This window comes from Chroicocephalus ridibundus, chromosome 7 (assembly GCF_963924245.1).
Source record: "Chroicocephalus ridibundus chromosome 7, bChrRid1.1, whole genome shotgun sequence".
NCBI classification, from domain to species: Eukaryota; Metazoa; Chordata; class Aves; order Charadriiformes; family Laridae; genus Chroicocephalus; species Chroicocephalus ridibundus.
This window is the reverse complement of record NC_086290.1, coordinates 23,660,872-23,685,305: the sequence shown is the minus strand read 5'-3', so window position 1 is coordinate 23,685,305 and position 24,434 is coordinate 23,660,872. Positions and strand designations below refer to the sequence as shown.

The 24,434-nt window shown below is 45.0% G+C and overlaps 1 protein-coding gene across 15 annotated transcripts in view; it reads left to right on the top strand.

Annotated features, from left to right (window-relative positions):
- HDAC4 (histone deacetylase 4) overlaps positions 1-24,434 on the top strand; it is a 261,962-nt gene that overhangs the window by 209,926 nt on the left and 27,602 nt on the right. For all 15 annotated transcript variants that reach the window (XM_063342474.1, XM_063342475.1, XM_063342476.1 and 12 more), the window contains 3 exons: positions 2,937-3,070; positions 10,409-10,529; positions 18,071-18,117. In XM_063342474.1, the coding sequence (XP_063198544.1) occupies positions 2,937-3,070; positions 10,409-10,529; positions 18,071-18,117 (302 nt within the window). The remainder of the gene's footprint in view (positions 1-2,936; positions 3,071-10,408; positions 10,530-18,070; positions 18,118-24,434) is intronic.

Genomic DNA, 24,434 nt, shown 5'->3' with positions numbered 1-24,434 from the left:
CTTTTTCTTCTTAGCTTTCCCATCTTATATTTTACTTTTCCCATTTCCGTTAGTGAATTCTCTGATGCACTGTCTTGCCTGTGCTTGATGCAGTCTGCTTTCCCATCGCCCTTCTCTTTGGCCATCACCTGAATACCTCAATTGCACCATCTTTTAGTCCTTGGTCTCTAGGGTCAATGCCCTCAGAGGGTGCAGTCCTGGCCCTCCTGATGCCAACAGCAGAGTGCCTGGGGAGTGAAGGGAGCCAGAGTTGCACCCAGACAGGTCAAGAAGAGCGTGGCCAGCAGGTGGAGGGAGGTCATCCTCCCTCTCTGCTCCACCCTGGTGAGGCTGCATCTAGAGTGCCGTGTCCAGTTCTGGGCTCCCCGGTTCAAGAAGGACAGGGAACTGCTGGAGAGGGGACAGCAAAGGGCCACCAAGATGCTGAGGGGACTGGAACATCTCTTATGAAGAAAGACTGATGGATTTGGGTCTTTTTGGTCTGGAAAAGAGACGGCTGAGGGGGGATCTCATCAACACTTATAAATACTTAAAGGGTGGGTGTCGGGAGGATGGGGCCAGGCAACAGGACAAGAGGTAACGGGCACAAACCTGAGCATAGGAAGTTCCACCTAAACATGAGAAGGAACTTCTTTACTCTGAGGGTGGCAGAGCCCTGGCACAGGCTACCCAGAGAGGTGGTGGAGTCTCCGTCTCTGGAGACATTCCAAACCCACCTGGACGCGTTCCTGTGCCACCTGCTCTGGGTGACCCTGCTCTGGCAGGGGGTTGGACTGGATGATCTCCAGAGGTCCCTTCCAGCCCCTGCCATTCTGTGAGCCTGTGAGCTACGTAATGAATGACTTGCTGCTTGCACTCTTTTTTTTGTTTAAATTCAAGGCTAGTTGTTGACTCTGAATATATATGTCGAATATATACACATGCACCATTTGGCTTTAAATGTATAAAGCCTAATTGGAGTCCCCATAGGTATGCCTGGAAGTCAGAGAAGGCAGAACCACTTTCTTTCCTTTAATATGAATGATTTAGCCCAACCTGGTGTGGTCCCATATGGAGGAGGACACCTGCATGGGGTTCTTTTGAGCAACAGGTACTTTGTCAAAAGTATTTGTCAAAATGCATGACGGCCCCTGAAGATGAGTTTCCTTCAAAAGTAAATTAACCTCAGAGGCGAGGTTACTGCAGAGCTTGCGCTACTATCAATGAACTTGGACTGGAGAGTTCTCCTGGACAGCCAGCCTTACCGTTGGGCTACAGCTTCTCCTCAGGTGACATTTACAGCGCTTGGCTTTGCCCAGCAGCTCCTGATGAAATTTGAGGCTGTGAATCAGACATGGGAGACCTCTACAGAGCTTTGCAACACGATCTTATTTAACTGAACTTTGGCTAACCCAAAGGCAGTCAATTAACCAGAGCTCTGTTCTCTTCCTAGAACTGAATGTGGTTTGGGGGTTTTTTTGTGGGTTTTTTTTTTCTTTGCACTCACCTACAGCAAAGCGAGGAACTGCCAGATACATTCTCAGAGGCTGAATACCTGAAAGTGTCAGTGCCAGGGTTTGTCTCAGAGGGGAAAGCCAAATTTTTCAGTGGCAGAACATGCCTACACTCAGTCAAAAGGTGTGATTGCAGCTGGAGCCAAGCTCGGGGACAGGCAGCAGCACGGCGCTCAGCTCCAGGCTGCGTGTCCACGGATGTTCTCAGAGTCTGGTTTCTTACGAGCCCCTTTGAACTCCGTGCAGTTGCAAATTGTGCTGTTTAGTGGTACTTGAACTGGCTACGTGAAAGCCAGCTCCAGTAAGCTCCTTGAGCTGTGTTCGTGCCGCCCGCTGCAGCATAGGTGTGCTCGGCTGGTATTTCAGAGGAACGATTTCAGTTGGAGTGCAGGCCCTTTAACGTCAGGATCTGGGAATAGCTCCTGCCTTCACTGCTCATTCAAAGGCTTTGGATTCTCGTCAAGACCTTGGATTTGCAACTTTATGCTGTGCTTTCAGACAGATATTTCTTGCAAGAAACCTTACTCCTTGGGGGAAAAAAAATAAAAAACCAAGCCCTTTTGTTATGTTTTTTGGAGCTTCTGGCAGAAGGGAAAGGTAGATTTACACATTTGTCTATGTCTCTTTTGCTTGAGTGAAAAAAGGTCTTTTGTCCCCAGGTCTGCATAGCTTTGGAGGACCTGCTGTTTTCCTCCAGTGGAACATTGGCTATGAAATCATAACTCTCCTTCCAAAAACATACCCGGGCAACTCTGGAGCATGAATCAAGGTCTCCTACGCTGTTGTCATGCCATAAATACGTGGTAATGCAAGGGGATTTAGCTGCCTGACTCCCACGTTCAGATGAAACAACACTACTAAATACCTACGTATCGTGCTGAATAATTATGCCCAAGTGTGTGCTAATAGCCTTAATTAGCATGTTGTCAAATAATGTTCATGCAAAGACTTCAGTACAAACTATTTTATGAAACATGGTGCCTGCTAACAGCTTACTCCTTCTGGTTTTTAATCCCAAGCCCTGGAGTCATTTTAGCAGCAATTATAAAAGTACCCAGTGGAAAAGCTGCAATTTGGTCCCTTCCTAGATCACATTCCTGCGCCGGCACATCCATACTCAACTGTCACCTCCTTCTCTCACTCTCACAGCTTCAGCCTACAGACATGTTGGTGACTAATTTCTTTTCCGGATCTGTTGAGGCTTTCCAGAGGAAAGGATCTTTGCACGTTTGGTGCTGTCTCAAAGCAGCATCTTGGATTTTCATTTCTTAAAGCTCTGTGGCTCCTGGTAAAACACACACTGCCTTTGTCTAAAAATGTTCTGTTGAATATAAACTGCCATAGTGGGGGGGGGGGGGGGAAGCAAAAAGAGCTTTTTTCCATATATCTGGCAATTTATTTATTTTTTTTTAACCGAGAGCAATTTTGTAACCTCTGCTGCAGGCCTTGTATATGACACCTTGATGTTGAAACACCAGTGTACCTGTGGAAACACAAACAGCCACCCAGAGCATGCGGGGAGGATCCAGAGCATTTGGTCCCGACTCCAGGAGACGGGTCTCCGTGGCAAGTGTGAGGTAATAAAAACACCAGTGGAGGGGGAGACGAGGTGGTGGGCCTGGGAGAAAGGGAGAATTTGTATTTGTCTGGCTGATTCGACTGCTGGATTATGAGCATTTTTGGGGCTGATTTCTGGTCTGGACTGTAGTGTACGTACCAAACCTGCAGTTCAGGCTGTTGATTGCTACCTGGATGTGCAAACTTTATACTGCATTGGGACTTGAGATTTTTATAGCTCCAGCTGTTGGCAATGTTTTGCCATATGTGGCCTGAATTTAATCCATTCCTAGATGACTGTGCCTTCCTAGATGCTTGTGCATCTGTCAGGAGTACTTTTCTAGTGATCTGATTTCATTGCATTGCAATGACTGTTAGAAATTTCATGAAACATTGGAGAATGCCCTTGCCCAATGTTGCAGTGGAGCTGCTTCTGTAATTTTTAGTCCTATTCCCTGTAAACTGGAAGTCCCTACCAAGCGCTGGGTTTTGAAGCTGCCAAAGCTGAGAGCAAGACATGAAGTAAGCGTGTTACTTATTATCACTCCAATCATAACAACAAAAGCTGTGGAGCAACGAGTGTGTATTTCTGTGGTTTAATAACTTTTTAAATACTCTTTGATAAGTAATGGTCAACCTATAGTGAAGATACTGTAAAAAGAATGAGGCACTATTCCATCACAAGAGGTTAAATTAACTTTATTGGACATGAATGTTTTAAAGGCAAGGCAAGCTAAGATAAAAGCTTAGATTCTAAAATAAAAAGCCTAAAGATTAAGAATAGTAATGAATAATAATTCTTATTCATAGCTAATAGCAATGATGATCAATAAATGGTACTGTGTGTTCATCAGTTCTTTGAGCGTCCAAGGGGACTGAATCACCCAGTGTATTGGAGTCATGGCAGCATCAGGCTGGACGTATTTTCTGAGCAATCAGAAAAGCCATCCACTTGGTGGCAGCATTGCCATTGCCTAAAGTTCCCCGTCCGACCCTTATTTATCCCTGAAGAAAGCAAGGAAGAACTTCAAACCTTAAGACCCACTTAATTGAATTTTGGGATTATTATTTGTGACCAAAAAAAACCCAAACAAAAATCCCCCACCCCAAAGTAACAAAAGCCCATGAATACCCCACTGCTGTCTAGCTCCTCTCTTTAGAAGTAGGAGTTAAATCCTGCAGTGCTAATTTCCTTGTCTCCTAGATCTGGGTTACAGATGTTCACTGCTGTGTGAAGTTCTTCATTGTATGATCCCAGGTTATTTTCCTTCATTTAGCATTTTCTGTTGCTCTCACGATTGGAGTTCTTCTTGATGTTCACTTGCTTTCTGCCTGTGTTCCCTTTCTATTGGTGACATTCAGCCTCATCTTGACTATTCCTTTTTCTGAAAACAATAAATATGTGATGTTAGCTTACTGCCTCAATTCCAGATTTTTCTTGGCTGATGGCTTTCTTCAAGGTCTGACCTGCCATTTCAGGATAACCAGCTGCTCTAATTGCACTAGCTTCTCTCTCTGAGTAGCTTTCCTTTATGTCCGCTGTGCCCAGACCTGCGTTAAATTTTCCTTCTTTGTCTTAACTTTTCTCATTGGTTTGATGGGCACAACCTTTCCCTGTTTCTCTGTCTTCTTCCTACCTCCTCACTTCACTCTTCTGCTCTTGATATGGATTTTTTCGGGAGCCACTTGTCCACTTTCCACTCTCCTTGCCTGATGTAATTCTTTTCCGCATTGCAAAGCCATCTGGTCACTTCCCTGCCCTTCGGAGTCTCTCTGAAGCTCCTCAGTTGGAACCTGTCAATGAGCAGAGTGGAGGACCAGTATAGGGTTTTCTTTCAGTGAAGACTACCTTCACATGAAGGTGAAGGCATGGCAAAGGAACAGCTTTTTTGATATGAGTGATATTTGCTGGTAGGTCGGAGCATGGGCGTGAGCTGCTGGCATTGCCTGGGACGGTGGACTTGTGTCCTTACTGCAAGGGAGGGCACGCTGTAGACTTAACATGTAGAAATCTTTGTTCTGTGGGATGTATTCCATCATATGTTTGATTTGAAAGGAATTTTGAAGTGTGGCCTAATAATTAGGATTACTTGTAATAATTATATTACTTTTTCAAATCCCTGTTGCCTATGCCAAAGCTCCATGCGGGACAGCATGAGCTGTGCCCTCTATCCCCACCCACAGTAGCGTGCGCGTGATGTACAAAACTTTCTAACTGAGCTGTTTATATGAGGATGGTGATGCAGCCTGTTATGTATCTGCTATTTTTTTAATGGATTATAACTACTCCATCTGCATAGCAGCCCTACAGGCACTCGGAAAGAAGTGAATATTTTCAGCTTTAGTAGTAGGTCTGCAGCGAGTCAGCAGCAACACCTGGATTATAGCACTCAGAAATTTGCCAGGCTATGCACTTCATTTTTTGCTGAGCTCCTGTTTTATTCTATGCTATGTTTTTAGCCGGTCTTGCTGACTGACGCATCTGTGCACGCTCACTTTTATCTTCCTGCTTGCAGGTCTGTTGTCCTCTGCCTCAGACGTTATGAGTAAGCTCAAGGGCCTGATGTGAAAATTGTTTGTGATTAGGTAGTTTAATCCATTTCTTACAACTCATATTTGTAAAAGGGCAGTTTGAACTTTGATGCTGCCTTATCCTCATGTTTCCCCTTCCTCCCTTTGCCGTCATCCGGGTGTGGGTATAGTTTGATTCTGTTGGTTGCAAGTAGTTGCTCAACACAGATTAAAACCACAGCACCCTGCATAGTGAATAATCCCATACACACTGTGTGGGATCAGACGAAACTCCGCTGGATCCCTGTCCGCCTCCAGGAGGAGTTTAACAGCTCTTGTTCCCCCCATGACTGCACACTGGAAATAAATACCAGCTCTGCTTTCTCATGCAAGCTCAAACAATTCTCAGTGTCTGTCTCCTGGAAATGTTCTTTTGGTGTTTCTGTTGCACACATGCCCTAAGCCAGAAAAAGGCTCTCAGATAGATATTTTTATCATGCATGCAAACAAATACTTGCTTTGAAATTTCAGAAACGAACTAAGTGAAAACCTGTTTTCATCAAGCAGCCAAGAGGCTCCTAGACAACCTGCCAAGTGCTGAGTTCCTACCATTTCTCTCGAAGGCAATAGAAGTGATGCAGAAGGGGCACGAATATTTTTAGAACAGCAAAAACCGCATCGCTTCCCCCCAGCCTCTCATTTTTCAACAGTGAAACAGATATGTATGTGCTAAAGTTGTCCAAAGACTGTTTTATGTCCAGCTGAGGGGAAAATGCGCACCAGATTTGTGGTGTGATAGGTGAGAGTCTGCCGGAGTTGCACAGGTTTAAAGATGACCCTTTGGAGTGAAAGCATTTGTCCAAACTTAACGACAGCTGTGGTTTAGGGTATTGCTTGTTTAATTAAGTTAGCTTTATAAAATATGGCAATTACTCTGGTGTACGTTCAGGATTTAAAAGCAACAATTATACTAATTGAGGCAATCTCAGTAAAAGACTCTGCCCCCCCAGATGAAAACCCGCAATCACGGTGTAGAGTAATCCTCCCAGCCTTCCTCAAGAACGTGAGGAAATCGATAGGTTTTGCTGTGTGTTTCGGAGGTAACCAAATCCCCGGGCTGCTCAACTAGGATGGGGGAGAATGAGATCCTCCGTCTCCAAGCACATCTTGGCAGCAATCCCGTGTTGTTTAAAGCATGAGGACTGTTAGCTTGAAGGTTAATTGCAGCTGGGGAGGGCTGACATGAAAAACCAGACCCTGGGCTGGGCCGTGTGTCAGAGCAGAGCCGTGTCCACGACGTTCCTGGCACACCATTGGGCGGGTGTCTGGGCGGAGCGCAGGATGGGTCCGGGCGATGAAGCCTCTGGAGATCCTCTCCGTGCCCAGGGTTTCCCATTGCAAAACACTGAGGGCCTGCAGGAGGTGGTGGTGGTGGTGGTGCCTGGGAAGCTGATCTCTGGAGAGAAGCTTTATAGCTGTTTTCATGACTTTTTGCGGCTTTTATGGGGCCACAGCTGGGACAAGATCTGGCTTGCGGTCTCTCAAGGTTCATACCCTGTCCTTTTGAGACATCATGAAGTGAAAGGGTGAATAAAATGCAAACTAAGAGACTGGTGGGGTTTTTTGTTGTTCAAAATGCAAAGGAGAAGCTAGCTCCAAGGAAATGGATGAAGAGTGGGTAAATGGATGAAGTGATGAAGTGTGTAGTGGATGAAGGACATGTGTAAAGCAGTGGGAGAGGAGAGGTGGTGGGGTGTTATAAAGATCAGGTTTTGTGCAGAGAGTTCAGCAGCCGGGAAGGAGGTTAGACAAGGGAGTCAGGGAGAGGGTGTGATATGGAGTGGGCAAGCTCAATAGGCAATTTGAAGCCTCAAAGATAAGAGTATCATGACTTGAGAGGTCTTAGAAAGTGAAGAACTGCTCAAATTAGGAGCATGGATGGCAGACTGAGCTGTTGTAGACCGAGATACAAGTCGTGATGGGTCTGTAGACAGGAGTGAGGGACGTATTGCGTTCTCCAACTTTATTTGTGGGGGATCTCTGTGTCTTTGCGTTGGAGGCTAGGACAAAGCTCATGGCACATGAGCTGGGAGATGAGAAAGGTGCAAAAGCATCTCAGGCATAATCCTTTTTCACCAGGCAATGTTTGCTGTGATGTTTGTGATATACGTTTGTTTCAGTAAGTAGTGGCTTCTTCCTTGAATGTGTTGTATTTGCAGCACAGAAGGAAGTTCTCCATCCACTTGTAGTTTCCATTCGGTTATGGATGTCACGTGGAGGGGAGGCTGGTGCTGATACCCTCCTGAAGAGCATGGAGCTTGGATGTCTTGATAAGGCCACGTACTTTAAACAGGAGCAGCCCTTCCCTGTCTGGGGGAGCTGAAGCTGTTTGCATCCAAGGAGGAGCTGGTGTGTTATTGCAACGGGCTGCTGCTCTCCTGGTGTCTTCACATAAATCCAAGAAGTAGAAAACGCTATTTCTGTATGTCCCCTAAATGTAGCAGCTGAAAATGGGTCAGTACGTCTTGTTCAAAGGAAAAGAGTTGGCATATGGGTTAGAGGGAAGCTGTAAAAGCCTGTAAGGGCGGACTGAGGCAGGCTTACCATGAATAAAAAGGGAAGACAGGATAAAAGTTCAAGGGGGATTTGCCAGATATTTCCATCCCTTCTGGGTCTAGCATTTTTGTGATTATTACCTCTTTAATGAGATGCTGTATTTTTGCCTTATCATTAACCTCAGGAAATGCTAGGTGGCGGACCAGAGCACAGAGAAAATGAAAGAGGAACTGGAGAGCAGAAATGCCAAAATCAGGAGAGGCAGAGTGCACGAGCACTCCTGCCGTGCTTTGATTTCTGCTGCCTTATGGTTTTACAAAGTGATTTCCTGTGCGCTTCGCAACACGTGATGGAGGCTTATGCTAAAGGTTTCAGACAAAAGAATCCCTCGAGTTTGTTTGGCGGGCTGTGCTTCAGAGGTGGGGTCCCTGGAGCCCCCATGCCCCTGGCGTGCTGCGCCCCAGGGTGCTCCAGCTGAGCCAGGCTGCGGCCAGGGATGGCAGTGTGCTGTGCAAGCAGGCGCTGCTTGGCTGGAAGTACCCAGGCCTTTGAAGCGTCTTCTCCCTAGCGCTCTCCTGCAAAGTAGGCGGCACACAACAGTGCTTTCCGAGTGGGAGCAGCTCTCAGGAGCGAGTGGCACAGTTTGACCTTCTCTTCAGATCCAGCTTTCCATTTAAAGTCTATAGTTTTTAGGAATACGTTTTTGTTTCCCCACCACCACCACTTTTTTTTTTCCTTTAAGTTATCTTTCTTTTTTTTTTCTTTTTTGATCTCATTAGAAACTCTGCTTCTTCAGGAACGTGGAAGTCTTAAAAAAGCCACTGGCTTTGGCAAAGCCAGGGTGAAGGCTGTGCAGGAGGTGCATGCGATCCCGTGTGGGCTGTGCAGCAGGATGCTCACTGCTGAGGCTCGCGTCTTGGGTGACCCTGGGACCTCTACAAGAGATTTTCAGAACTTTCCAGTATTTTGCTGTTAACTATTTGTATTTTAGTATTGGTATTGCAGAGAGGAACATTCCTGTTGTTCCTTCTGTAGGGAACAACCCCCCAAAATGACAACTCCTTTGAAAGTATTTTAGTCCAAATCATGACAAAAAATCGTGAAGTGATTCTAAGCCATATGAGATACTTCTCTTTTTTTGTTGCGTCTTTTTTGGTTTTTTTGGGGTTTTTTTTGTTTGCTTTGGAGGGAAGGACAGTACTCGCATGGTTCTGAAGCAAAGCAATCCTTATTTCTAAATAAGTCGTTCCCCTCTCATGACCACCTCTGGACTTACCCCCAACCTCAGCGCTTTCTTGACTCGCTACGTATTTCCCCTGCCAACATTTCGGAGGCAGTCACAAGCTGCCAGTTAAAAAGGTGAGGTTTTTTTTCCACTGCTGGGAATTGGTTGCCTTCTCTGGTATACCTGGTGTCCCCCCGGTGCCGTCTGCCTGCTGGGGAGTGCTTGCTCCCGTGGAAGAGGCCATGGCATGATTCTTGTGTGCCCAAGATTTAGCATCTCCAAGTAGCACTTTGTTCTTACAATCGTATTTTCCATCACAAACGGGTGATGGCAACACAAGATAAGCCCCAAGGTATGCTGGACCCCTATGACAAAAAATGGGAAAAGATCCCCAATTTGTCAAACGTGAGGTTGGGTCCTGCTGACATCAGTAAAAGCTTTGCCATGATCTTCAGCGAAGCCAGGGTTTTGGCTTTGGTGTGCGTCTGCCTTTCTGGGTTTCAGCTGGCCACAAAAGCAGGCGTGAGCACATTTGCTACAGTACTTCCAGCTGAACCTGCATCATCGTACGAGAAAACAATTTCCAACAGATAGAATCTTGTGGGATTTCCAAGATGAGTTTTAGAGCAGAAAGTTTGTAACTGACCCTTAATTGCTTGATGGTTCAGTTTGGAAATTTTTAGGTTGGCTTAATAATCGTGGTGGGGATGTCAGAGGGTAGCTTGGAGGGACATATTTTCACCAAAGAATCACTTTCTAATGACTTATAACTGAAATCCTGAATATTCAGTAGTTGAGCAATACCTGTTTAATTTAGCAAATGCTCTGTGGTAAGTATTTAAAAAAAAAAAAACCAAACATATATAAAGTCATCTTTAGATTTATTTGTCAAGCTAGTATTTTGAATAAAGGATTAAACCAAAATCTGTCTTACAGTTTTTCCACATAAGAACCCATTTTAGCTTTTTGCTCACTGTCGTTACGATTTGCAAAGGAAAAAAAGTTCTTAAATGAGAGTTAAGCAGTTAATCTGTGATTTCATCACCCCTTTTCTTTCCTCTTTCAGTGCATTCGTGGAAGAAAAGCAACTCTAGAAGAGCTACAGACAGTTCACTCAGAAGCCCATACGCTGCTGTACGGCACAAACCCTCTGAACAGACAGAAACTGGACAGCAAGAAACTCCTAGGTATCATTCCTTGGGGGGGGGGCAGGGGGTCCCCTTCCTGACCTCCAGCACTCCCGCTACTGTCCTCAGCCCTGACTCTGGCAGTCACTTCGTGGTAGCAATATGAAAGGCAGGACATGGGGCTCCCTCTGTCCTCAGCTCTGGGCGGTTCCCAAGAGGATTCTTCCCATCTCCATTCAGTGTCTGCTTGAGAGTGGTACAAGATACATCTCCTTTCTTCAGGTAGATCCCTAAACCCTCGGTAGCTAAAACTTCCTTTCTTTGATGTCTTCAAAACCTAAAATGAGGTTTCCCTGAGGAGGAAAGGTAATTCAGAGGTTTTATTTTATCATAGAATCATAGAATGTGTTGGGTTGGAAGGGACCTTTAAAGGTCATCTAGTCCAACCCCCCTGCAATAAGCAGGGACATCTTCAACGAGATCAGGTTGCTCAGAGCCTCATCAAGCCTGACCTTGAATGTCTTCAGGGATGGGGCCTCCACCACCTCTCTGGGCAACCTGTGCCAGTGTCTGACCACCCTTATTATCCATTGTTAGGTGGGAACTGGAACACCCTACTAAGGACTTGGATCTGAAGCAATGAGCAGCTGCACAGACGTGAACAAGTAGCTGTCAGTTTTGTATGGATAATCTGCAAGAAAGATGCAGAGGCCTCTTAGATAGTCTTATATTTGTTTAACGTGGAGTAAGATTATTTATTCCTTTCACTGGAGGCTGAATCTTCCCGAAACAGGACTGCATCTGCCATAAAATATAGACGTTTTCCCTGCAAGAAGTCTAGGGGGTGGTTGTGCAGATAACCAACCTCCCCCATGGCAACCAAACCACATCAATTTTAGCACCTTACTTCCGTGGAGACATCGTCATCTCCCGTTACCTTGTACCTCTTTGCGGCAGTAAGTGATAAGGCTGGAGGGACAGTTTGGGAACTTCTCTCGTGGGAATCAGCACAAAGACAGTTCTGAAACCTTGAAGTTGAGAAAGTTTATTTTGGGTTTAGCTTGACTTTGGATGATATAAAAAGAGGATTAACTTGATGGCCTGCATGATGTTGTAGTCGCAGCAAAAGAGCTGGAAAGATTTTGCAACGTGTTCAGTATGTACATTAGATCCCCAAAGAGGAAAGCTATTAGCCAGTTGTTTGAACATGCAATTGGCACTGTATTTATAGCTAACTTACGACCTCTTTAAAACCCAGAGCAAATGAAAAGTAGACATCTTTGGCTGAATGATAGCACAATTAGTATGGAAAGTTTAAAGAATTTATGATGTCGTGTCACTGGTAGTGTAAAACTCTCGCCTTGCGGAAGGCGTATCCACCAGTCCAAAGGAACAGCATGTAAATCTTCCCCAGTAGATCTGAGAAGGCTCTTCATTTGCAGTTGCGCCACCTTCACACTGTCTGATTTCTCTGCAAATTCTTGAACCGTAGCACTGAAGGTGTGTGAGGATGTGTGTCCTGACCCTCTGCTGCAGCGGGATCTGGGCAGCCCTCCAGCATCTGACCCGCTGGCTTTACCAGGCTGGAGCAGGCAGGGTTGGCACCCTGCCCCTGCCAGTGGTCCTCCTCACCTGCACGGGGGGGCTGAGCGGGCAGTGGGTCACCTGTACCCTATGCAAGATACATGGCAAGGGTGGCTGGTGAGAACACCGGGTGTTTTCTGCTCGTTCAAATGTCAGATGCTCTTGAAATACTTTTCCGCTCCCCTTTTGACTCTTGGCACAATCTGTATAAATAGTTCCACCGAAACATTTGGAGATACAGTTTATTTGGTTAGTATCAGATTTGGGGATACCCAGGATTTGCTAAACTATTCCTGATGGTTTGTTTAGAAAACCTGAGGGAGGAGACACTCTTGCTCTGCCTGTTAGTACTTCTGGAGTTTTGCTGTGTGTCCCCCAATCACTCATTTTAAAATGTCTGTAGAGATCAAGTTTGTTCCTATAGTGAAGAGAAATAATTCTAATACCTGAAGGTATTCCAGTACAAAATGTTGCCTCTTTGGGTGTAATTTTGCAAAGAAGGCCGGGTTGTCAAAGAGCTGCAGCCATAGGCAGGAGGTCAGGTCCCCAGGATGTCCTGTAGGAAGGACTTTCCAGTAGCTCTTAGCTGAGCTTAGGTGTTGTTTCCTAAGCCCAGTTGGCACCATTTTAGCCTTGAGCTGCCAGCAGAGGGACTTGCTGTCAGTTCACATGACCATCTTTGCCCAGGCAGCAGCGAACTGCCTCTTTCTGCTGCCCGGTTGCCCTCCCGTTGCACATGGAGCTGTGCGTGGGCAGCAGCTGGCACTGACTCTCATGCTCAGCACGAAGCTTAGAGTAAGAGCAAAGAGCGTCACCACTCAGCATGGCTGTCAGTCATCCCACTAGGCAGGAGAAAATAGATAGACGGCTTGACAGCCAGGTGTCTGGAGGGACAGCGTGGGGAGCCAAAATGATAAGAGGTGTGAACCTGACCGGCATCTCTCCATAGCACCCAGGGAGAAGTTCTCCTTTGGGAGCAGAGCAGGAAGGGTGATGCTGGCCCTAAAACCAGTTTCTTAACTTGATGGCTTCTGCAGTATGGGACCTGAGCAAGGGTAACACCTGCTGATGGGTTGGGAAAACCTCCCTGAAAAACCTCAAAATGCGCATTTGTGTATAGAGATGAACAAGCCTGTAAGCGGCCCCTTCTTCAGCCGTCCTCTCCAGTTGAGAGTTTAAAGGGATTTTAAATTTACAAAATAACTTTGTGGGGTTCTTTTAACTATGTCTGAGGGTAAATGTATGGCAGGTTTGAAGTCTGAGGCCAAAGCTCCATGTGAGGCTCAGGTACAAAAATGTGAGCTTGTTAGACCTGAGTGTCTTGACACGTGTATGCCTGCGATGGGGTGTGGAAACCCATTGCCTTTGATATGTCTATGAGGAAGAAAAAGCATGAGAAACCTCAGCCTAAAAAGAAGAACTCCTAAAGCGGGGGGATGAAAACATGAGATATTTCTTTTTAAGCTTCTGCAAACGATAAGGAGGATGTCCCTTCATTTGGCAGTTCTTTAGGAGAAAGCGGGAAGGGGGTAAATAGTTCAGGTTTTTCAGAATTGCCACCACTGAGCTTTAAGTTACCTTCCCCAGAGGACCCTGAGCATCACAAAGATCTGTGTTGCTGTTTTTTTATCAGGAGGGTTTGAAGGTGGTGACCTTCAAGGCAGGTTGCACAACTCTACCCCTGGAAGTGTTGCTAAAACCCTTAAAAGTCTGAGGATGAAAAATACAAATCCCTCTATCATTTGACAGTGTAAAGCTTTGGAAACTGTTGAACAAGTTTCACCTTAGGCAAATAAGGCTGCTTTTAATTTGTGGAGAGCGACCATAAATTGTTGTCAAGAAGATAAATATCAAAATAATGGGTGGATTAGCAGTGAAAGATGTGACAGGAGGTCCAAGGCAGGATGATCTAAGAACTTTCATGTGGATCTAATCAAAGAGTGAATCTCAGATTAATAATGCAGATGCATTAACTCCGCTTTCAGTCACAGAGGTAACGTATGTGTCTGCAGTGTGTTTGACACCAGCATGGCCCTCAGTAACGTCTGTCTGCCGTCATGGCTAATTCATGCTCTGCAAAGCTGGTAGTTAGCATTTAAGGGAATTTATTCTTTCAGTATAGACATAACCAAAACAAAAACCTGGTTTGATGGAGAAAAAAAAAACCAACCCTCAATCCAGTTTATTTCACTGTTAGCTTTTGTTAACTTTAAATAAGTCTCAAGCAAATGAATCTCAGGCAGTGTACTCTAGGTCTCTTACAGTGTCTGCATGCACATATTTGCTTTTACCTATTTGCCTGTGGTGCACAATCACATGTACAATTGTGCATGTAGGTTGGTGATGGATGTAAGACAGTGCATTCTTGTTCCAGTATAAGGTTTATAAATTTGCAGAATTTTGAGTGGAGGACAGTGGGCTCATATGCAAGCCCAGAAAGTGATGTTACAATTCCTACAGATGCAAAATTAGCCCTGCAGATGGTTTTCTCCATTTTTCTCAAATTCTTAATGTTGGGTTTGCTCTTTCAGTCAAAACGCATATTCTGGTGTATTCTGGGTTTTGTCTTCCTCTTTTATGAAGCTCATGCGCTCCAAAGTCTTCTAGTAACTGTGCAGATGACTGATAATTAGAGTGCTTTTATGATTTACTATCCTTCTTCAGTTGAAAGGGATTAAAATTTTCATTTACGAAGACATAGAATCATAGAATAGTTTGAGTGGGAAGGGACCTTTAAAGGTCATCTAGTCCAACCCCCCTGCAATGAGCAGGGACATCTTCAACTAGATCAGGTTGCTCAGAGCCCAGTCCAGCCTGACCTTGAATGTTTCCAGGGATGGCACATCTACCACCTCTCTGGGCAACCTGGACCACTGTTTCACCACCTTCATTGTAAAAAATTTCATCCTTATATCTAGTCTGAATCTTCTCTCTTTTAGTTTAAAGCTGTTACCCCTTGTCCTATTGCAAGAGGCCCTGCTAAACAGTTTGTCCCTATCTTTCCTGTAGATCCCCTTCAAGTACTGGAAGGCAGCTATAAGGTCTCCCTGGAGCTGTCTTTTCTCCAGGCTGAACAACCCCAACTCTCTCAGCCTGTCCTTGTTGGGGAGGTGCTCCATCCCTTGGATCATTTTTGTAGATCTCCTCTGGACCCACTCCAACAGGTCCGTGTCTTTCCTGTGCTGAGGACTCCAAAGCTGGATGCAGTACTCCAGAGGGGGTCCCACAAGAGTGGAGTAGAGGGTTAGAATCACCTCCCTCGACCTGCTGGCCACGCTTCTTTTGACGCAACCTAGGATGCGTTTGGCTTTCTGGGCTGCAAGCGCACATGCCAACTCACGTTGAGTTTCTCATCCACCAACACGCCCAAGTCCTTCTTCTTGGGGCTGCTCTCAATCCCTTCATCCCTCAGCCCGTATTGATACCACGGGTTGCCCCAATCCACTTTCAGGACCTTGGCCTTGTTGAACTTCATGAGGTTGTCACGGGCCCACTTCTCAAGCCTGTTAAGGTCCCTCTGGATCCCTCAGGAGTGTCAGCCACACCACTCAGCTTGGTGTCATCCACAAACTTGTTGAGGGTGCACTTGATCCCTCTGTCTGTGTCAGTGATGAAGATATTGAACAGTACTGGTCTCAATACGGACCCCTGAGAGACACCGCTTGTCACTGATCTCCATCTGGACATTGAGCCGTTGACCAGTAACCTCTGGATGCAATGAACCAACCAATTCCTCATCCAGTGAACAGTCTACCCATTGAATCCATATCTGTCCAATTTAGAGAGAAGGATGTTGTGGGGGACTGTGTCAAAGGCCTTACAGAAGTCCAGATAGACAACGTCCATAGCTCTTATAGCTCTTCCCTTGTCCAGTGATGTAGTCACTCCATCTTAGAAGGCTACTACGTTAGTCAGGCAGGACTTGCCCTTGGTGAAGCCATGGTGGCTGTCTCGAATAACCTCGCTGTCCTCCATGTGCCTTAGCATAGCTTCTAGAAGGATCTGTTCCATGATCTTCCCAAGCACAGAGGTGAGGGTGACAGGTCAGTAGTTCACAGAGTCCTCCTTTCTACCCTTTTTAAAAATGTGTGCAATGTTTCCCTTTTTCCAGTCACCGGGGACTGCACCTGATTGCCATGACTTTTCACATATCATGGAGAGTGGCTTGTGAACTACCTCAGCCAATTCGCTTGGGACTCGATGATACATCTCATTAGGTCCCATAGACTTCTGTACGCTCAGGTTCCTCTGGTGGTGACAAACCTGATCTTCTTGTACAGTGGGAGGGACTTTTCTCCCCAAGTCCCTCCCTTGTGGTCCATTTGCTCAAGAGTGTGGGGAGAGAGAGGTTGCCAGTGAAGACTGAGGCAAAAAAGTACCTCAGCCTTCTCCTTGTCCAGTGTAACTAGTTTGTCAGTCTTGCTCACCGGGGGAGTACGCTTTCTTTGACCTGCCTTTTCTGGCTGACATACCTGTAGAAGCTCTTATTATTAGTCTTTGTGTCCCTTGGCAAGTTCAGCTCCAGTCATGCCTTGGCCTTCGTGACCCCATCCCTACACAACTGGGCAGTGTCCCTGTACTCTTCCCAGGATACCTGTCCCTGCTTCCACTGCCTGTGCATCTCTTTCTTGCCCTTTAGTTTGACCAGCAGGTCTCAACACAGCCATGCCGGTCTTTTGCCTTCCTTTCCGGATTTCTTACACCTGGGGATCAAGAGCATTTGCGCTCTATGGAGAGCATCCTTAAAGATCTGCCGGCTCTGTTCTGCTCCATTGTCCCTCAGGGCAGTTTCCCAGGGAGTCCTATTGACTCAACTCCTTGAAGAGCTGAAATTTTGCTTTCCTAAAATTCAGGGTCCTGACTTTACTCTTCCCATGAACCATATCCCTCAGGACTGCGAACTCCAGCAGTGCATGATCACAGCAGTCCAGGCTGCCTCCAATCTTGGTGTCACCGATTAGCTCACTTGTGTTGGTGACCATCAGGTCCAGTATCACATCCCCTCTGCTGGGGCTGTCTTATTACCTGGCTTAAGAAGTTATCTTCCATGCACTCCTGGAGTCTCCCGGATTATCTACAGCTCACCATGCTGCTTTTCCAGCACATGTCGGGGTGGTTGAAGTCCCCCAGCAGGATGAGAGCCTACGAGCGCAGTGCCTCCTGTAGCTGGAGTAAGAAGGCTTCATCAATAGGCTCCTGTTGATCAGGCACCCTGTGGTAGACACCAACCACAAGGTTCCCTTTATTGCCTCGGTCTCTAATTCTTATCCATAGGCTTTCAACCTGCTCATGGCTATTCTTCAGAGACAGCTCTTCACACTCTATCCTTGTCTTGATGTAGAGAGCAATGCTTCCCATCCGTCCATGCCTTTCCCTTCTGAACAGCCTGTAGCCATCAATAGCCGTGCTCCAGTCATGGGACTCATTCCACCAGGTTTCAGTAATGGCAACCAGGTCGTAGCTTTCTAGCAGCACGGTGATTTCCAACTTGTTTCTTGCCCATGCTCGTTGCATTGGTGAGAGGCGCTTCAGCTGGACTCAGCCATGTCACCTTCTTAGAGAAACATCCCTTAATTCCTTTGGGGTGTTTCACTGGTGTGTCCGTCTTGGCTCCTATTACCTGAGCGCTCCCCTATCTCATGTCCGTAGGACTTCAAGGGTGTTGCAGTATAGCCAGCACTTCTCAACATGTTAAGTAGTTGTTGGTAGCGTCTCAGTCATTTTTAATCAGCTTTACTGCTTGAAACGTAGGACAGCACACAAACCTTGCGTAAAAATAAGTGATTTATAGAAGGCTTTTATATTGGAAAGGCTTTTGAACAAGCCCAAGTGGGTGGATAGTGTGTATATGTGTTGTAATGTAACAGGGTTGGCTGTGTGTTTTCTGAAAATTGCAAGAAAACCCTGGTCTGTTACTGTGTTTGGAAAGATTACAGCGTTGCCATAAAATTGGACTAAAATCTGGTGAACTTTGGCTTTTTGACTTACAGGGTATGTTGGGTTTTTTTTTCCTACAGGTTCTTTAACTTCGATGTTTGTCAGGCTTCCTTGCGGTGGTGTTGGGGTGAGTATGCTCTTTAATGTGTAAATAATGTCCTGTTTGTTCTCCCAGTCCCATTGGTAACAAAAATTCTTGCTTTGCATTCCATCAAGTGGGTAATTGCAACCAGATGTTACCCATAAACAGGGTCTGCCTGGGGTGCGGGGTTGCAGCGACAGCCTCACGTGCCTTTCTTCAAAAGCAGCGTGAAGATTTTTAAACTATTCTGGAGAGACGAAGTGTGTGTGACATTCATAGGCATGTTTCGTCTCTGGCTTTTAGGAGGAGAAACCTTATTTCCCAGGCAGTGATGTTTAATGGCTTAGAGGTTACTACATTTGAAAGCAACCCTTGAATCCAAAAATGCTTTCTACGTAGAAAGCAAGATGTGCTTTTCATGCTGCCTGTGCTGCCTAGGTGTTTCATCTTCAGTATTTGTACTTCAGAGCTGCCTGTCTCCTAGTGCAGGTGGAAAACATATTAATAAAATAGTGATATTGAAGGACAATATTTGAGAAGTTCCTGTAAATAGTAAGTTGCTGTGTTTGTGTCTGGGCTACATTACTGTCCTCAAATGAAATGTCTCACAGGTTACACAGCACAAGAGAATTGCAGTCTTAAGTATTTGGCATCTTTCGTTTCTTGAGCTCCAGGACAATCACACGTGAATTCTGAAGGAGGTGACTAAAACACCCTCCATCCGTCATGGAAAAGCTGAACATTAGTTTTCGTCTGTCAAGATTCCATATAATAAAAAGGCTTTTTTGGTTGTTGTTTGTTGCCATAAGGCTGAAAAAAAACCCAAATACGATTCAAATACCTTGTTTTGAAGCTTTGCGTTGTTTTCGTTTGAAGCCTGAAAACTTGAAAGTTTTCCTTTCAAGTCAGACTTTCTGCTCTAAAGTTTCTGCGGAGGGTGACAGGACAGAAAATCTTGGAGAACAGGAGGGGAAAAGAATGAGAAGAGACAATAAAAGGCATTGTGCTTGAAAATTCACAGTGGTAGTTCTTATGCATAATTGTAGCTCGTGAGGTTGAATTTAGAGGTCTGGATTCTGTTATGGAAATGAAACAAAATTGTTTTCTTCCTGAGTCTTTGCAAAATCGCTGCTTTGAAAATTATCCGTCAAAAAAAAAAAAAAAGAATAATCGGCGTTTATTCATACCGCCACTGCTGAGCACTCGTAGAGATATTTTATTTTGTATTGTAAATATGCTGCAGTCTCCTAATTCATGGCAAATTTTTGGCTAGAGTTTAAAAGGTTTGGATTTACTCTGCCCTGCAGTCAGGCATGCCATTCAAAGCGAAAATTATCATTTGCAAATGAAGACTGAATGGTAACAAGTAGAGACAGTGTCTGAGCCTCGCGTGGTCCCAGAAGTCTTGCATTAAATCCTAAATCAAGGCAGGAAATGCCACAGTGCTGGTATTATCGCTACACTCGTAATGAAGATAGCGTTTGCAGTTAACTTGCTGGTCGGTTGTCTCCACAGACGCTTAAATATTCAATAAAAGATTTGCTAACTTTTGTACAGTGTTTTAGCAATCCCAACAGATATTTTCATGTTTTTGAGGAAAACCTTTTTAAAGCCAGTGATTTATTAGTAACCAACTACAAGACAGTCAGATTTTTCATAAAAATGAATTTCTCGTTTTGCTTGCTTTTCCTTTCCCAGTTACCTTGGAATACGGTGCCAGCTATTTGTGTAGTTCTGCTGTAGTTCTGGCTGACATAGGAAAACAGTCTTCACTGCTTTTGGGATGCATTTCTAATGAGTATATACACCCCAGCCATATATTTGTAGGGAAAATGAGGCCACAGTACAGATTGGTTATAGCATATTAAGTGCTTTGCGCTTGTAGGTGCTGTGAATGGGTTTAAGCGTAGGCCATCTCTTTTGGGGTAGGAGATGACGTATGGTGATCTCACATGGTCCTTTCAACTCCACTTTCTACTGTCTTTCAAAGTGGGAGATTTGTCAAGAAAGCCGGCTTAACAGCACGGTATGTTTATTGAAGAAATAAAGGGTAAAACTGTCGTCATTGTTAGCGTGCCAGTTCTGTGAGACAAGTTGCTCTTGATTTGATTTGCTATGGGAAATTGTTGGAAGAAGCCCTATAGTGGGATCTCAGCTGGGGCCACAGAGCATCCCTTTCAGTAGCAGACAAAAACCAAGTTATTTTCTGTGTCAAAGAGGGTGACGAGACATATTTGAGATGCATATAATGTTATTTCTTTTTTCCTGAGGAAATCAGAAAAAAAGATTTTAAAAAAGCCAGAGCCTAAGGTAAATCATCAGTTCTGAGGAATTTTCGTGCAAGAGGAGCTGTAGTGTAAATCTGAGAAGTTTCGCCGTGTGAATGCTGCTGGGAGATTGAGTGCTTGTTATGGTGTAATGAAATTATTTCAAATTGTTCCAGCAAGAGACCTTAAGAGGTGTTTTTCTGCTGTTGCTTGGCAGCCCGTGTTCAGACTGCAAGGTGGCCATAGAGCTTTTTTGAGTGATGGAGTTTTATTTAGACTCTCCCTTGTTCGGCACTGCCAGGTTGGCAGAACATTACTCATTGCTGAACAGTAATCAGTCTTTGTTTTATCCTTTTCGTACAAATTGAGAAGGTTGTGGAGAGGCAGCCCTGGTCTGTAAGAAGTTTGTGTGGGCTCCAGTGATTATTTTCCTGATGGTGAAGGAACATCAGGTACACATGGTGATCAGAACACCTCTAAGACATCGTCTTGACCACCGATGGTTTGTAGCCCTGGTTTGAAGAAGAGGAGATTTATTTCAGCAGAGGTTTTGTTTTCGCTGACTTTGTCACTTAATGATAAGTGCAGTCTAGGGGATGCTTCATGGCTCTTTGCGTTCAGCTCACCACAAGGTTAGACAGCTTTCCAGCTGGAAGATTTTCCCCGGAGAGCTTGCTACTGGTCTGCCAAATGCTTTCCACAGGGTAAACATAATGCCATAAAGAAAAAAGGGAAGAAAAAAAGTTTGCAAAAATGAGTAGGATAAGGTAGGACCAATCCTCTTTTGGTTTTACTAGTGGTTAGAAGATTAGGAAATAGTGGATAGAATTACAATCTGCCAGAAATCTGTGTATTCACTGAAATGTTACAGTGCAGCATGTGGGTCATAATCGAGTGTCCTTTGCTGATGGTATTAAATGTATTTGGAGTCATCAAAGCAAAAGCTGCCTGCAAGGAAATATGGATGGTGTCACGATAATGAGAAATTAAATAGTAATGTAATAGTAATATAGCATGTTAAATTCAGCATTGGATGCAAAATAATGCCTGTGGGCAGAAGTGGGGCTGGCCTGGAGCAGGTGAAAGCTGAATGATTGCTGTTCCTTATAATTCAGGAGCTGATGATGTCAGATAAAATTATGTCTGGAAAGCTTGAAACCAAATTCTTTTTCTGCAAACAGTTAAACAGGGCAATACTCTTCCGTAGGGGATGTTATGTTGATTAAAAGAATAGATGGGCCTGAAAGGCGAGGTAGAGCAATTTATGAGGGAGAAGTCCACAAAGAGCTGTTAAGTGCCAAGAAGTATGAAGTCGGAGCTTGGGCAACCATGAGTTGTTCTTACCAGCAAGCCAGACAAAGAGTGAAGGAGCAGGAAAAGGTGTAGAGCAAATCGCTTCATCACATAACACCTTTCAACCTCTCTCTTTAAATTAAAAACGAAGTCACCGTGTCTTGAAATCAATGAGAAAAAAGGTAATTTCATTCCCTGGTGCTTGGAAACTCTTTTTGGTTATTTTTTTTTCCCCTCGTTGGTTTGCATTATATGAAGAAGCCTTCACATCGCCATAGCTGACGCTAACAAACCTTCTCCCAGCTGCAGACGTCTGGTTGTAGCAGCAAAGGGAAGAAAGCACAGAAGTACTTACATCAACAGATGTGAGCTCTGATTTAAACAACACTAAGTTATTTCTGCTCATCTTCAGCAGCATCTGCAAGTGCAGTGTGCAGTATTTTTACTTCGGACATTACCTTCGCTTCTCTGCAGCACACGCTCTATTCTTAGCGTATAACTTACATGCACCAGAGCATTACCTAATCCAGGATAATTAGAAGAAGATTTTGGAGAAAGGAGGTTGTGCTTTGAAAATCTGCAAAATAGTTCCAGCATACTTGCATGCAAATTCTTCAAAACACTTGGAGACTTGATCTAATGATAGCTAATAACTTTGTTTTGTGTGTAGGATTTTCTTTTTCTGTGCACACTCTAAAAATAGCTGAAGATCTAGGTCTTTAAAAAGTGTTTTTAATGTTTTTGATCTCTTCCAGAGTATGTCATTCTATTTTTAGAGTGTACAAAAATCTTTACCTGTGCAAGCAAAGTTACATTATCGCACAGCAGAGACGACGAAAGGACTTCTGTGGAATGGAAATGAGAAGAAACTAATTAGCAAGTCTCATAAGAACAAAATGTGAGCAGAGTTATTTAATCAGTGATTTAGAGCAGTAGGAGACGTGGTTAGGTAAAGACAACTCGCTGGCAGCACAGACGATGTGTGCCACTGTCACCTAAGCCTGATGATGAGCAGTGACGAGGGAAGAGCAGAATTCCTTTGCTACCCTCCGCTTTGCAGAGTCTGGAGCTGCGGTACAACTTGTCTCTACCTGTCCCTGTGCCTAATTTCTTATCTGCGTAGCTCTTCAGCTAAAGAAAAGATTAGAATAATGTCACCTTTTATAAGACGCTCTTTCACTTTGAAATAGCTGCACATTAGTCTATAGTAGAGTATATGGTGTGAGTAGGAACCTCATCGTGTTTATTAATAAAGACTTCAAGTTTATAAGGAAGGAAAAACTTTTTTGGGTTTTACCCTGAAACATCTTAGACATTCCTCAGAGAAGAAAGCCTGTGTCAAGCTGTTTGACCCGTCCTCTTCTGCATTCCCTCATCGTTTTCTAATAATGGTACATGCTGCGGAGGTTAAGAGCCTGCAGCAGGTCCCAGGTGCTGACTTCCCTCTCCCCACCTCTAAAGGAGCCCTCTCCTACAGGCTTACCTAGGACAAATAGCAGCTGCTTTATTAGAATGAGCAAGACATTAATATTATTCTCAGGAAGATGAGTGTGCTGACCAGGACAACTGCTCCTCATCCAACAGTGGCAGATGTGGAAGACTCAGTATCTCTGACGCAGTTGTATCCTCCAGCTCGGGAGAAAAAAGAGAAATATACGCTGTTGGATCAACAAAAGGCAAGAAATATGCTTCCTCTCTCCGTAAAGTCCTTCCAGATGGTAAGGCTTGATGTGCTGTCCCAGCAACAACTCCTGTGATGGCAGCTACATCAAAGAGCTCATAGGCAGGGAAAGCCAAATAGCGTCTCCCCTGTAATGAACTTCAGAATTCAGGAATGATGGAGAGGTCAACAGCAGCCCGTGCATGAAGCAGCAGCAGCTTCAGAGACAGAGAGCAGTCCAGCTCAGGGCCACATTAATAACATTTTCCACCATGGCAGAGTCCACACCCCTGCTGCAGAGCACTGATGGCTTCAGTGGGACCGTTCAAACACTCCAGTCACACAGATGATGAAGTGCTGCCTTGGAGTAGGGCCCAGTGGTCTCCAGACATCCGTTACGGGGAGGGTGGCTGGGTGTTAAATCCTTATCTTGGAGATGTTTGCACGTGGGATGGAGCAGTGGAGAGCTTGTGAGTGGCAGCAGACATCTCTGCGTCCAGTCCTCCTGCTGGGGAGCTGAGTGTGGGGTCATGGCAGAGTCCTTGAAACTGGCTTCTAAATCGCAGGTGGAATGCTTTTTTCTAAGCACTTAATTTCTTGCTGCAGAAATAATAACTCTTTAAAACCACCCTGTCTTGCCCTCTTTGTTCTTCTTGAAATGCTACCCACACAAGCCCAGTTTCTGCAGGCATCAAAGGGCCTGAACTTGGCGGTCTTTGGCTCAGGCATTGGGGACTTTTGAGTCTGGCATGACCAGACGTCTGAGGAGACCCGAGGGTCTGTTGGTCCCTTAGGTAAAGCCATGCTTAGGATATGTGAATTTTGGGGGTTTTGTATTTTCATTCCTCTAATGCTACATGGTGAATGAAGATGGCCCTCTGCAATTCTGTATCGTGGAAGGGGCCTGGTGTGGCAGGCTGTGACAGGGCAGAGGGGGAAGCTCTTAGCTGCTGGTATCCTGCAGCATTTTCTTTCAAGACCAAGAAAGATGGGTTAGATATGCTCAGTCCAGACTGCATGGTGCAGCTGTATCTCACTTGAGCTAAGTGAGGCCAAGGGCGTGAGGAGGTCAGCTCTTAGCAAAAGGCAAGTAGATGTTCTTTGTTGTTTAAACCATGAGTGTCTCCCACTAATAGATACTC